General features: G+C 55.8%; 2 protein-coding genes across 2 annotated transcripts; one reads left to right on the top strand and one right to left on the bottom strand.

The window, feature by feature from the left end:
- Window positions 1-2,041: 2,041 nt before the first annotated feature.
- LOC309875202 (GTPase IMAP family member 1-like) lies at window positions 2,042-2,770 on the top strand (the record flags this gene model as incomplete). The annotated part of the gene is made up of 1 exon (XM_082754347.1): window positions 2,042-2,770. The coding sequence occupies one exon, from the start codon at window positions 2,042-2,044 to the stop codon at window positions 2,768-2,770; it is 729 nt and encodes a 242-aa protein (XP_082610473.1).
- A 7,733-nt stretch (window positions 2,771-10,503) lies between these two features.
- On the bottom strand, window positions 10,504-11,313 carry LOC309875201 (GTPase IMAP family member 1-like; the record flags this gene model as incomplete). The annotated part of the gene is made up of 1 exon (XM_082754346.1): window positions 10,504-11,313. Exon 1 carries the CDS (start codon window positions 11,269-11,271, stop codon window positions 10,504-10,506), a length of 768 nt encoding a protein of 255 aa, XP_082610472.1. The 5' UTR covers window positions 11,272-11,313.
- Window positions 11,314-11,936: the final 623 nt, after the last annotated feature.

Raw genomic sequence — 11,936 nt, 5'->3', positions numbered from 1 at the left:
TAACAGCACCGCAGTCCCCATATGGGCTGTGCCTCTCGGCACAAAACTGCAGCACAAAGCTTGCGGCTGCTGAGCGGTTTCTGCTTTGTCTCCAGCTCGATGCCAGGGATGTGCCCAGGGCATTGCAGGGACGGCTGAGGACCTGGGGACACGCAGGGCCAGAGCCAGGCGGTGGCTCCCAGGAAATGCCCTCGTCCCCTGCATCGAGCCGTGGGGCAGTCCCGGGTGCTGCCAGGAGAGCACAGAGCATCCGGGCAGAGGGGAGCAGCACCCAGCAGAGGGGACCCATCCCTGAGCAGCTCTGGTGGCAGCAGGTTGAGGACAGAACTGGTCACATTCCCCTCACTGCCATGGGCTGAGATCACCTCATGTCCCCGCAGGCTGGCATGGGATTTGGGGAGCCACCTTGGCCTGGCACGGGGGTGGAGGGGTGAAGGACAAGGGGCACAGGGTGATGGGCCAGTAGGGACACCGAGGGACACTGGCAGGGACCCAGCCCTTCTTCCTGCTGCCCCTCAGGTGCTACTGCTGTTTCTCAGGAGATCGAAGCCACATGCACAGGTTCTCGGGCATCCACGTCACCGAGGTAGGACCCAGGGCAAAGAGCATCCTAGGGGCAGGTGGGACAGGTCGGTCACACGTACGTGACAGCAGAAATAGCCCTGGTGGCAGCAGTTCTGAGCATCTGAAACCACCAGGAGCTTTGACAGGGAAGTGCCGTGACACAGGATGAGATGCTGTCCCACTGCAGGTGCCCTGACCCCAGGCTCACGTGCTGTGGAGCTGCACACAGGCACAGGCTCCATTTCTCATGCGCACCTCCCTGCCTTCAGGAACACGGGCTGCTCTGCGCTTCTCTGCAGTTTCATGCTTTGCTGTGATCACTGACCCGTGGCGGGGAGCCCCCGGGGGGGTGGGAGCAGGGGTCAGAGCTCTCACTGCCAGCTCTGCAGGTGCCTGCGGAGCCAGGGAGCACCATGAGTGTGGGGAGAAAGAAGTACAAGGTACTGGCAGGGAAATTTGCCACTTGCAACCTTTGCAACACTTAAGAGGCGTGCAGGGTCCGTCCCAGCCCCTGACCGCAGTGCAGGCTGCAGCTGCCTCGTCTCCTGCCCCTTCTTCTGTCAGGGCTCTGCCTCCAGTCCCACCAGCAGCAGGAACTGCTTGAAAACTAAGCACAGATCATAGCGGGAGTTAAATAACTCTGAGGCCGGACTGTTTCTGGAGGAAGTACAGGAGGTAGCGTTAGAGCTGTCTGAACCTACAGGGCTGCACAGAATCGAAACCAAGCTGGGGGCTGGTGCGGGAGGAGCCGGTGCTGCCCTTGTGGCATGAGCACAGTTCTCCAGGCTGACACTGGCCATCTTCGCTGTCAGTTCCTGGTGGCTGTGAGCGTCCCGCGGGGACAAGGTGAACGCCAGCGCAGGACGTGCAGTAAGGTGCAGGCGGGAGGCCAGGGGTCGCGAGGCTCTGTGCCGGCAGGGAGGGCTCCGAGGGTGCCCGGGGACCTGGCGCAGGGCAGCGGGGCAGGGAAGTGGCTATTCCCCAGTCCCCTCCTCTCTCTTTCCCTTCTCCCCACTCCTCACTCCCCATGCTCAGCATGGGCACAACCCCAGCCCAGGGGAGTCCCTGGGCACCGTGCTCAGCTTCATGCGGGGCCCCGGCTGCACGGGTGTCACTGCCCCGAGGGTCCCTGCCACCACACTGCCCCCTCCATGATCCTGCGCACACTGAGTCTGCCTTGCTGCTCTGTTTCCCCGCAACACCTCACAGTTCTGGCTTTTATTTTTCTTTTTACTGCTTTCTGCTGCTTTCCAACCCCATTTGTCCCGGAGCCACTGCAGCCTAACCCATCTGCAGCCCCCAGCCCGTTCCCACAGCGGGGGCACACAGAGCCCCACAGCCTCCAGTGGCCAGCAGCGAGGTTTCAAAACCATCCCCGCTTTTAATGAAAATCCCTTCTGCTCTCAGTGATGCTCCCAGCATCTGGGTGCCTGCTGACAGAGCCCTGTGTGTCTGCTTTTGTCTCTGCAGCGTGACCATGGCCGTCCGTCGTGTGTACATGCAGCCCGGGGTTGGCGGGGGCTTGGAGATGAGGCTGATCCTGGCCGGGAAGGCTGGGGAGGGGAAAAGCGCCACGGGGAACACCCTCCTCGGGAAGCGTGTCTTTGAGTCCAAGCTGTCCACCCAGCCAGTGACCGTGAGCTGTGCGAAAGCACAGGGGCACTGGGATGGCGAGGACTTCACGGTGGTTGACACGGCTGACATTTTCAACCCCGGAGGGAACAGCAGTGAGGTGCACCAAGAAATTATCCGCTGCATCAGGCTGTCCTCCCCGGGCCCCCACGCGCTGCTGCTGGTGACCCAGCTGGGCCGATTCACCCAGGAGGACAAGGAGGCCGCAGAGAGACTGCAGGACATCTTTGGAGCTGATGTTTTGCAGCACACGATCATCATATTCACCCGCGCGGAAGAGCTGGGGGAGAGATCTCTGCACGACTACGTGTCCTGTGCTGACAACAAAGCTCTCCGTGAGCTGATCGAGAGATGCGGGAACAGGTACTGCGGCTTCAACAACCGGGCAACTGGAGCCGAACGGGAGCACCAGGTCATGGAGCTGATGGGGATGGTCCGCTGCATGGTGCAGGCGAATGGGGACAGGTACTACAGCAATGAGATGTACCTGGAGCCCAATTTAACAGAAGAGAAGGTGGCGTATCACATGCTGAGGTACAGTTTAGGCAGGATGACGAGGGAGTGGTTCAGCTGAAGGACAGCTCTCCTGGCTTTTGTGCTGATTGTCCTCATCATTATTGTGATTACCTTATGTTTCGTTATTGCACGGCTGCGATGAATCCCAGTGTAATACACAATAAATGTTTGTTCGTTGTCTTTTGTATTATAAAAACAAGGAGTTCTGTTTGAGGAGCGGGAGTTGCGAAAACTCCCTGCTGAAGTAAGGAGCTGTATAATGCTTGGCTAGACACTATGAAAATTCTTTTGCTTAATGTAACAAAAAAGAGCACCCCCTCCCCTTCTCTCCTTCTGCATCTCAGTTGCCTCTTTTGTTCAAAGACCCTTCTGCAAAGCTCATGTAACCATCTCCTGGTAAGTTGCTAAACTAGTGTATCAACATCCTGCCTTCCTGTCTCACGCTGGGCCAACATGACCAAATAAAATAAGAAGTTGAACCACAACGCCGAGGAAGACTATGGCCTTCATCTTCACGACCACCAGAGGGACAGAGACGACCCCCTAGCAACAGTGTGCGCAGTCGCAGAATATACCAGGATGTGCTGCGTAATCCTGGAATTACCAAGATATAAAAAGGGACCCTGGCGGGGGTGAGGCGCACGCCGTTGGCGGAGCCGAGACTCCCCGGCCGCCCAGTGCTGTTTTGCTTGCTGTTGCTTACTCAATAAATTCCTTTCTATTATTAATGCAATGCTCTCTGAATATTAGTTAAGGGGGCAATTTATAACACCCAGCACCACAGAGCCACTGAATGCCTGGGGCTGGAGGCCCCTCTGGACACCGCTCCAGCTGCCCAGGACGTGTCCACTGGGTGTTGGACATCTCCAGGGATGGAGACCCCAGCACTGCTCTGGGCAGCCTGTGCCAGCGCTCAGACACCCACACAGCAAAAAAAGACTTTCCTGATGTCTCACCGGGCGTCCTTGTGCCTCCAGCGGTGCCCATGCCCTTGTGTCCTGGCTCTGGGCACCCCACCAGGCGTTCACACACACAGACTGGACCCCCAAGTCCCAGTGTAATGGAGCCAACTCTCCCTTGGAAATAAAGAGGAATTGTCTATTTTTATTGAGCTTCCCTTTAATCAGTTATCATATATGTAGTACAGGACAAAAAATATGTTCAACTTTTAACCTAGGCTCCCTTTGTTCAGGGACAGAATGCTCCTTCTGGGAGAAATGAAGGAAAGTTGCCAATAGCAAGTAGCCTGAGGTTGTGCTTCGGTGACATGTGGCCAAGGCCCATCCAGCCCGGCCTTGAACACCTCCAGGGATGGGGCATCCACAGCTTCTCTTGGCAGCCTGTGCCAGTCCCTCACTACACTGACAGTGAAGCGTTTCACAGAATCACAGAATCACTAGGTTGGAAGAGACCTCAAGATCATCGAGTCCAACCTCTGACCTAACACTAACGGTCCCCACTAAACCATATCCCTAAGCTCTACATCTAAACGTCTTTTGAAGATTTCCAGGGATGGTGACTCCACCACTTCCCTGGGCAGCCTGTTCCAATGCCTCACAACCCTCTCAGTAAAGAAGTTCTTCCTAACATCTAACCTAAACCTCCCCTGGCACAACTCTAGCCCATTCCCCCTCGTCCTGTCACCAGGCATGTGGGAGAACAGGCCAACCCCCACCTCGCTACAGCCTCCTTTAAGGTACCTGTAGAGAGCGATAAGGTCGCCCGTGAGCCTCCTTTTCTCCAGGCTGAACAAGCCCAGCTCCCTCAGCCGCTCCTCATAGGACTTGTTCTCCAGGCCCCTCACCAGCTTCGTCGCCCTTCTCTGCACCCGCTCAAGCACCTCAATGTCCTTCTTGGAGCGAGGGGCCCAAAACTGAACACAGTACTCGAGGTGCGGCCTCACCAGAGCTGAGTACAGGGGGACAATCACCTCCCTAGCCCTGCTGGTCACACTGTTCCTAACACAAGCCAGGATGCTGTTGGCCTTCTTGGCCACCTGAGCACACTGCTGGCTCATATTCAGATGACTGTCCACCATCACTCCCAGGTCCTTCTCTGCCTGGCAGCTCTCCAACCACTCATCTCCCAGCCTGTAGCTCTGCTTGGGGTTATTGCGCCCCAGGTGCAGGACCCGGCACTTGGCCTTGTTGAACTTCATGCAGTTGACCTCAGCCCATCGGTGCAGCCTATCCAGATCCTCCTGCAGAGCTTTCCTACCCTCGAGCAGATTGACACATGCACCTAACTTGGTGTCATCTGCAAACTTACATAGGGTGCACTCAATGCCCTCGTCCAGATCATCGATGAAGATATTAAAGAGGACGGGCCCCAGCACCGAGCCCTGGGGAACGCCACTAGTGACCGGATTCCTCCTAATGTCTAGCCTAAAGCTATTTTCTTTTAGTTTAAGACCATTCCCCCTTGTCCTCCACCACCACCCCAGGTCCTTCTCCTCAGGGCTGCTCTCAATCCACTCCCCACCCAACCTGTATTTGTGCTTGGAATTTCCTCAGCCCAGATTAAGGACCTTGCACTTGGTCTCGTTGAACCTCATGAGGCCTGTACAGGCCCACTTCTCAAGCCTGTCCAGATCCCTCGGGATGGCATCCCTTCCCTCCAGTGTGGGGGCACAGTGTCAAATGCTTAGCACAAGTCCAGGTACATGATGTCAGTTGCTCTTCCCCAGTCATCAGTGCTGCAACCCTGTCATGGGAGGCCACCAGATTTGTCAGGCATGATATGCCAGATCTGCTCCATGATCTTGGCAGGCATAGAGGTGAGACTGACTGGCCTGTGGTTAACCAGGTCTTCCTTATTTCCACTTTAGAAATGCGGGTTTTCTTTCTCCTCTTCCAGTTAGTGGGAAGGTCACCAGACTGCCATGACTTCTCAACTGTGATGGGCAGTGGCTTAGCAACTCCATCCAGTCTCGGGGCGTGGGGCTGCTCCACGCTGCTCGTGCTTGGGGCAGCAGCAGCACCATGGAATTTGCTCAGCGCGGTGCTTTTAGTCCCTCTCCCTGGAATAGGGCGGTGGGAGCTCAGCGCATTTACAGGAAAGGCCAGTTTGGCAGAGCTCTGGAGTGTGCAGGCTGCAGAGAGGAGGGGAAGGACACGGGCTGAAGGACACAGGGCCCTTCCGCAGGTGGCTGTGCGAGCAGGGGGTTTGCTGCTCACTCTGTGGATGCCTCTGAGCCACGGAGCGCCCGCCCCGCCTGCAAACACACTGGGGCTGCGAGCCCGGGGCTGCAGGTCCCCCAGACAGGCTTTTCCCGTAAATGTGCTGAGCTCCGGGCAGTGCAGAGAGTGAAACTCAGAGAAAGGGGAAGCAAAGGTAACCTGAGCTCGGCTCCCCGCTTCCTCTGCCCTGGCTGATTTCCTGAAAAGGGCTGGAGCTGCGCACACACCACACCTCTGCGTGCCTGCACAGGCTTTGGGCAGCCCCTCTTCAGGCTGGTTTTGCTGATTACAAAGCTCTTTCTCGCCATCCCTGCCCACCCCATCCTCACCGGGCTGAATGTCCCTGCCTTCCCCCTGCTCCCAGTTCAAGGTTCCCCTCACTAGCGTTGAGCCTCGTGTGCTACGATGAGGAAGAGGAGCACTTGGAAACGCTTCCTGAGCGCTGGCAGAGCAGGGTCCCCTCCTGCAGGCACAGAGGGGTGCGAGGGTGGGAATCCCATGCAATCCCACAGCAAGGGCCGTTTTTGTGGCCCTCCGCTGGACTCTTCCCAGGAGATCCCTGTCTTTCTTGCACTGGGGAGCCCAGAAGTGGACACAGTACTCCAGGTGAGGCCTGACCAGGGCAGAGGAGAGGGGAAGGATCACCTCCCTGGACCTGCTGGCCACACTCCTTTTAGTACACGCCAGGATCCCGTTGACCTTCTTAGCCACAAGGGCACACTGCTGGCTCATGGTCAACCTGTCGTCCACTAAGACCCCCAGGTCCTTCTCCTCAGAGCTCCTCTCCAGCAGGTTGTCCCCCAGCCTGTACTGATACACGCGGTTGTTCCTTCCTAGGTGCATGACTCTACACTTGCTCTTATTAAACCTCATTTGGTTTCTTCCTGCCCATCTCTCCAGCCTGTCCAAGTCTCGCTGAATGGCAGCACAGCCTTCTGGCGTGTCAGCCACTCCTCCCAGCTTTGTGTCATCGGCGTACTTGCTGAGAGCAGACACTATTCCCCTGTCAAGGTTGTCGATGAAGATGTTGAACAAGACCGGACCCAGCACAGACCCCAGGGGAACACTGCTAGTCACAGGCCTCCAGCCGGACTCTGCGCCGCCGATCACCACCCCCTGAGCTCGGCCGGTCAGCCAGTTCTCAACCCACCTTACTGTCCACTCCTCTATCCCACACTTTCTCAGCTTTTCTATCAGGATGTCATGGGAGACAGTATTGAAAGGCTTGCTAAAGTCAAGGTAGATGACATCCACCGCTCTCCCCCCATCTACCCAGCTGGTGATGCCATCATAGAAGGCAACGAGGTTGGTCGAGAACAACTTCCCCTTGGTGAATCCATGCTGACTACTCCTCTTCTTCTTCTCTTCCAATTGCTTGGAGATGGCATCCAGAACAAGCTGCTCCAACACCTTTCCAGGGACAGAGGTGAGACTGACTGTCCTGTAGTTTCCCGGATCCTCCTTCTTGTCCTTCTTGAAAAAAAACAAAAGCAAACAAAACAAGACAAAACAAAACAAAACACTTCTTATTATCCTTTATCTCTTTTGTAAGCTTCATCTCTAGGTGGGCTTTGGCCTTCCTTGTTGCGTCCCTGCAGGCCCTGACAACACTTCTATACTCCTCCCAAGAGGACAGGCCCTTTTTCCACATTTCATAGACCTTCCTCTTCCTTTGGATCTTGTCAACGAGCTCCTTGCTCGTCCACGTAGGTTTCCTGCCCCTCTTCCCCAATTTCCTACTCTTAGGGATGCACCGATCCTGAGCCTGGAAGAAGCGCTCTTTAAATGTTGCCCAGCTTTCACAAGTACCCTTGCCTTCTAGTATTCTAGAAGAACTGCACACACTTCCCTCAACTGGTGAACAACACCGTGCTTGATGCACCCCAGGGTGCAGTTGGCCCTCCTGGCTGCCAGGGCACACTCTTAACTCACGTTCAACTTGCAGTGCACCAGAACCCCCAGGTCCCTTTCTGTGGGGTTGCTCTCCAGCCTCTTTTCGCCCCGTCAGTAAGTGTAGCCACATGCTATTTCTTTCTCAGGTCTATTTCTTTCTCAACTAAAGCTTTCCATAGTCAGAATCATTTACTCCATTCTGTGCTGCTAAACTAATAATAAATTAAATGGTCTTTCTAGGTTGCACACATTGCTCTTGATCCTTTTGTCTATTCACAATGTTTATTTCACTAATTCAATGTTTATGTCACTATTCACAAGTTAGACCTGCAGCTGCGGTTCCTGCTGCTGTTCCTGCTTCCCGCACCCTTTTAAGGGGAGTTCCTCTAATTAGACTGGGGTTGGGGTGATGTCCAAACACAACTTGGCAGGGGCCATCCCTTTAAAAGATCGAAACCTGAAAACTTTTTCATGATGATTTGTAATTGCAAAGTGAGTAACTGGTACATGCTTCACATCCGTGAGTTGTACATTAACTTGGCCATTTGGTTTCATGCTCAGTACATAACCAGTATGCGCGCCTTGTTTACTGATAAGCTTGTGCTCAGCCAGGTCCAATGCCTCCCAGGCACACCTTGTTCTGAATTCAGGACTTGCAATTCCTCCCTGAGGGGGAGGAAGGGGCTGCTTTCCTATCTGCACCTGGCAGACTTTGTTATTTACCATCTTAATACTAGCCTACATTGCAGCTACTGTGAAGTTGTCTGAAATCAATACCACAACAGCCTGTACCAGGGCTTCGGCACCCACCCAGCACAGACGTGAGACCAGGGAGCTGCCCTTTGAGCGAGAGCTCAGGAGCAGCCCCACGTCCACAGAGCGTGGCCCTGGGCTCTGGCAGGGCGATGCTGCTGGATGTCCTGCCCTCATGGCACTGCGCTTCGGGACCTGTCCAGCTCCGGGCATGTGCCAGCAGTAGCCCCAGGCCTGGTGCCCAGCGCAGTGCACGGGCAGGCCGAGAGCCGGCATGGCTCTGCCCTCTGCTGTGCTGCTCCCACTGAGCTGCAGGCCGGGGAGGAAAGCCAAGTGTCCCCTGCCCTGTGGCACCCAGGCAACTCTTGGGGACATTGGCCGTGGGGAAGGGAGCCGGGGCAGGCACCAGCCCTAAGGCAGGAACAACTAGACTCAGAGATCCACTCAGTTCCTGCAGCTGGCACGGCATTGCTTGGCTTGGCATGGCAAGGGGGGCTCTGCCATCCTCCTCTCCTGCCACACACATGGATGCACAGGGACCGAGTGTGGGGCCAAGGGCAGGGCTGTGCATTCCTGCTGGCTATCAGGGGCCCACATCCATGCCTCAGAGCGCTCCATGTGCGGGAAGACATGGGCACCCGTTCAATTGCTCAGCAAGGACAATGAGGTGCTCGTGTTGACCGAAAAAGTAGATCCTTTCTCCTATGAAGAAAGGCTGAGAGAGATGGGGATGTTCAGCCTGCGGAAGAGGAGGCTCTGGGAACACCTCATTGGAACCTTTCAGAGCTTAAAGGGGTTTAATAAAGAGGATGGAGAAAAAAAAATTATTCATGTGGATTATGCTGGACAAGGGGGAATGGTCCTAAAATAAAAGAAAATAGCTTCAGGCTAGACATTAGGAGGAAACGCTTCACTGTCAGTGTAGTGAGGCAATGGCACAGGCTGCCAAGAGAAGCTGTGGATGCCCCATCCCTGGAGGTGTTCAAGGCCAGGCTGGATGGGCCTTGGCCAACCTCATCTGGGGGGAGGCAGCCTTGTCTGTTTCAGGGGGGTTGGAGTTGGATGATCTTTAAGGTCCCTCCCAACCCCAACCATTCTATGACTCTATGATCCTTCACCCCGTGTGCAATAAGCCAATTCGCACGCACTCAGGAGAGATATTGCTTTTATTCAGGCCTCAGAGCTCGGTGCACTTTCCACAGATCAAGCACAGCCAATGTCAACTTCCTGGCTACATGGAGACATTAAATTCATGACTATTCAGCGATCTAATACAAATTCATTCTAATCTACCTGAGTTTTGTGCTCATGTGGCATCATTCTTAATGGCTCCTTTTAGGGCCCGTCTGCACATGCCTTCCTTTCTATGGGGGTCCTTGGTGGTGTTCCCTGATGAAGCACCCTAACCCCTTTTATCCATCAATGGCCACATGTCACCTAAGTACAACCTCAGGCTATTGCTCTTGGCAACTTTCCTTCGTTTCTCCCAGAAGGGGCATTCTGTCCCTGAACAAAGGGAGCCTAGGTTAAAAGTTAAACATATTTTTTGTCCTGTACTGCATATATGATAACTGATTAAAGGGAAGCTCAATAAAAATAGACAATTCCTCTTCGTTTTCAAGGGAGAGTTGGTTCCATTACACTGGGACCTGGGGGTCCCGTCTCCGTGTGTGAACGCCTGGTGGGGTGCCCAGAGTCTGGACACAAGAGTATGGGCACTGCTGGAGGCACAAGGACGCCCGCTGAGACATCAGGAAAGTCTTTTTTTGCTGTGCGGATGTCTGAGCGCTGGCACAGGCTGCCCAGAGTAGTGCTGGGGTCTCCATCCCTGGAGATGTCCAACACCCAGTGGACACGGTCCTGGGCAGCCAGTGCTGGGGACCCTGCCTGGGCAGGGACAGAACACGCGGGGTGCAGAGGGGCCTCCAGCCCCAGGCGTTCAGTGGCTCTGTGGTTCTGGGATTCATCACAGCTGTGCAATAAGGATACCCAGGGTAATCACAATAATGATGAGGACAATCAGCCCACAAGCCAGGACAACTCTCCGGGATGGCCTCCAGCTGAATCGCGCCCTCTTTATCCTGCCTGCTCTGTACCTCGCCATGTGATACTCCACCTTCTCTTCTGTTAAATTGGGATCCAGGTACATCTCATTGCTGTAGTACCTGTTCCCATTCGCCTGCACCATGCAGCGGACCATCCCCATCAGCTCCATGACCTGGTGCTCCCGTTCGGCACCAGTTGCCCGGTTGTTGAAGCCGCAGTACCTGTTCCCGCATCTCTCGATCAGCTCACGGAGAGCTTTGTTGTCAGTACAGGACACGTAGTCATGCAGAGATCTCTCCCCCAGCTCTTCCGCACGGGTGAATATGACAATCGCGTGCCCCAGAACATCAGCTCCAAAGATGTCCTGCAGTCTCTCTGCGGCCTCCTCGTCCTCCTGGGTGAATCGGCCCAGCTGGGTCACCAGCAGCAGCGCGTGGGGGCCCGGGGAGGACAGCCTGATGCAGCGGATAATTTCTTGGTGCACCTCACTGCTGTCACCTTCGGGGTTGAAAATGTCGGCCGTGTCAACCACCATGAAGTCCTCGCCATCCCAGTGACCATGTGCATTCGCACAGCTCACAGTCACTGGCTGGGTGGACAGCTTGGACTCAAAGACGCATTCCCCAAGGAGGGTGTTCCCCGTGGCGCTTTTCCCCCCACCAGCCTTCCCAGCCAGGATCAGCCTCATCTCCAAGCCCCCGCCGACTCTGGGCTGCACGTACACACGACGGACAGCCACGGTCACACTGCGGAGACAAAAGCAGACACGCAGGGCTCCGTCAGCAGGCACCCAGATGCTGGGAGCATCACTGACAGCAGAAGGGATTTTCTCTAAAAGCGGGGATGGTTCTGGTCGCTGCTGGCGACTGGAGGCTACGGGGCTCTGTGTGCCCCCGCTGTGGGAAGGGCTCGGGGGCACTGCAGCTGGGTCTGGCTGCAGTGGCACCGGGACAGACTGGGTCCCCCTTGCGTGCCTGGACATCAGAGCAAGAGCAGCGCAACCGGCATCTGTGGATCGCACTGCTGCGTGTGCAGTCACAGCAGTGCACGGACAGCAGCAAGGAACAGAAATTCAAAATAACAGCTGGAGCTGCGAGGTGCTGCGGTGAAACAGAGCCGCTGGTCTGTTTCCTCAGTCTCAGCCTCAGTCTGCGCAGGATTACAGGCACGGGGGAAGACAGCGAGTTGGCAGGGACCCTTGCGTAGTGGCAAGAACCCTCGGGGCGGTGACACTCGTGCAGCCGGGGCCCCGCGTGGGGCTGAGCACGGAGCCCAGGGACTCCCCTGGGCTGGGGCTGGGGCCATGCCAAGCATGGGGAGCGAGGAGTGGGGAGAAGGGAAAGAGAGGAGGGG

Source organism: Aythya marila (genome assembly GCF_965140915.1).
Source record: "Aythya marila genome assembly, chromosome: 2".
NCBI classification, from domain to species: domain Eukaryota; kingdom Metazoa; phylum Chordata; class Aves; order Anseriformes; family Anatidae; genus Aythya; species Aythya marila.
The sequence above is the reverse complement of the archived record's forward strand: the minus strand, read 5'-3'. Positions and strand labels throughout refer to the sequence as shown.